This window comes from Mus pahari, chromosome X, assembly GCF_900095145.1.
Source record: "Mus pahari chromosome X, PAHARI_EIJ_v1.1, whole genome shotgun sequence".
Lineage (NCBI taxonomy): Eukaryota > Metazoa > Chordata > Mammalia > Rodentia > Muridae > Mus > Mus pahari.
Window position 1 is genome coordinate 88129691 of NC_034613.1, and position 1895 is coordinate 88131585.

At 44.2% G+C, this 1895-nt stretch overlaps 1 protein-coding gene across 1 annotated transcript in view; it reads left to right on the forward strand.

Moving 5' to 3' along the window:
- The window catches only part of Pin4 (peptidylprolyl cis/trans isomerase, NIMA-interacting 4), a 10331-nt gene that overhangs the window by 1366 nt on the left and 7070 nt on the right, over positions 1-1895 (forward strand). Inside the window, exon 2 of the mRNA XM_021188547.2 lies at positions 1196-1269. Within this exon, the coding sequence (XP_021044206.1) occupies positions 1196-1269 (74 nt within the window). The remainder of the gene's footprint in view (positions 1-1195; positions 1270-1895) is intronic.

Genomic DNA, 1895 nt, shown 5'->3' on the forward strand with positions numbered 1-1895 from the left:
CCCTGTCTCGAAAAACAGAGAGAGAGAGGAGGGAGAGAGGGGAGAGAGAGAGAGAGAGAGAGAGAGAGAGAGAGAGAGAGAGAGAGAGAGAGAAGAGAGGAGAAGAGAGAGAGAGAAGTTCTGGTAAGAGAGAGTTGGCCTGAACTAAGATTGTGGTTGTAGGAACCCAGAGAACAGACAGATAAAGGGATGGTAGAAGACTGATACCCAGGAGGTCCAAGGAACCAAGATGTTGTAAAGGAAGGTATGAGAAATGGGTGAGGCACTGCAAAGCCATGCCACAGCAGTGGGAGGCTGAGGAGGACCTGAGTGTGAGGTCACCAGGGGTACATTGTCCTTTAGCTCGTCAGCTCCTGTTCATCCATCAGATAGTACCTGGGTAGCTGACGTATGTGTTCCCTTCCACAGTTTCTCATTCATTGGACTCTCAGAACGTATTCTGCCTTCCTCATTGGACTACGAGTTCTTTGGCTGCACCTTTGAATCCTATTCACCGTATACCCCTAAGAACTGGAACTGGGGAATTATTTAGGAACCAGTTGTTAAACTAAATACTTAATTTAATCTTAGACACCTTGGCCTCTAACACTTAATATGCTGCCTTCGACACAAGACTTAAGAGAAGTAAGATGTGCTACCAATGCTTGATAGCCTGAATGTCACAGATTCCAAGAGGATATCAGTAGCTATTGTGGTAGACTGAAGGGGGAAAATGCATACACACACACACATACATACACACACATACACAGCACTCTAACTCTGAAATACAACCAAACTCCTCAAAATGCATTGTTGAAGAGTTTGCATGTTAAAATTTCAAGTGTCAAACACACTGTCACAGAACCTAATGGAAATGCTATCATTTTCTATGCTGGCCGTGTTAAGTGTTCTGTCGTTAGAAGGCAAGATTTGAAATGGGGTCTGAAGAATCTGGCCCAGGCTTCTGGAGTGCCTGCATCCATGCCCACACTCATTTTTTTTTTTAAATCTGTTTTCTGTGAAGTATTTTGTTCGGCACATTTCCTGTTATTAGAGATGACTCACAGAGTAAGCTAACTTGATTGCATGACTCATCATGTAGCCTTTTGGAACTTGGGGCTGTAATGGATGGATTACCTTGTGTTATGAGTTGGACCTATCTATAAATGTCAAAGTACAGTTGAAATGAGTGTCTATCCTCTCTTTCCTAAAGGAGGTGCAGCCTCTGGGAGTGACAGTGCTGACAAGAAGTCTCAGGGTCCTAAAGGTGGTGGCAATGCAGTAAAGGTGAGTTATCTTATGTGTCTCCTCTTTTCCATGTAAAGTATTAAGGTAAGTGGGTGTGCATAGAAAAGACAGAGTGAGTAACCTATTCTTATCTGTGAGGCTTAACACTAAGTTAAAGTCAAGATGATACAAAACTGGAAACCAAAAACCAGTCTCACTTTTAAAAGGTAGAATTTTCACACTTCTGTCACTGTTCCTTTAAGTGTTAACTTGGGGACTGGGGTTTCAGCCTCGGTCAGTAAAGTGCTTGAGAAAGGACCTAAGCCGAGTTGGTGAGTTTCAATCCAGTGAAAGAAAAAATGGGGTAGATGGTACCCTAGAAAGGATTATCTTGCCGGGCATGGTGGCGCACGCCTTTATTTTTTTAAAAGATTTATTATTATACATAAGTACACTGTAGCTTTCTTCAGGTGCACCAGAAAAGTGAGTCAGATCTCATTACGGGTGGTGGTTGTGAGCCACCACGTGGTTGCTGGGATTTGAAATCAGGACCTTCAGAAGAGCAGTCAGTGCTCTTACCCGCTGAGCCATCTTGCCAGCCCCGGCGCACGCCTTTAGTCCCAGCACTTGGGAGGCAGAGGCAGGGGGATTTCTGAGTTCAAGGCCAGCCTGGTCTACAAAGTGAG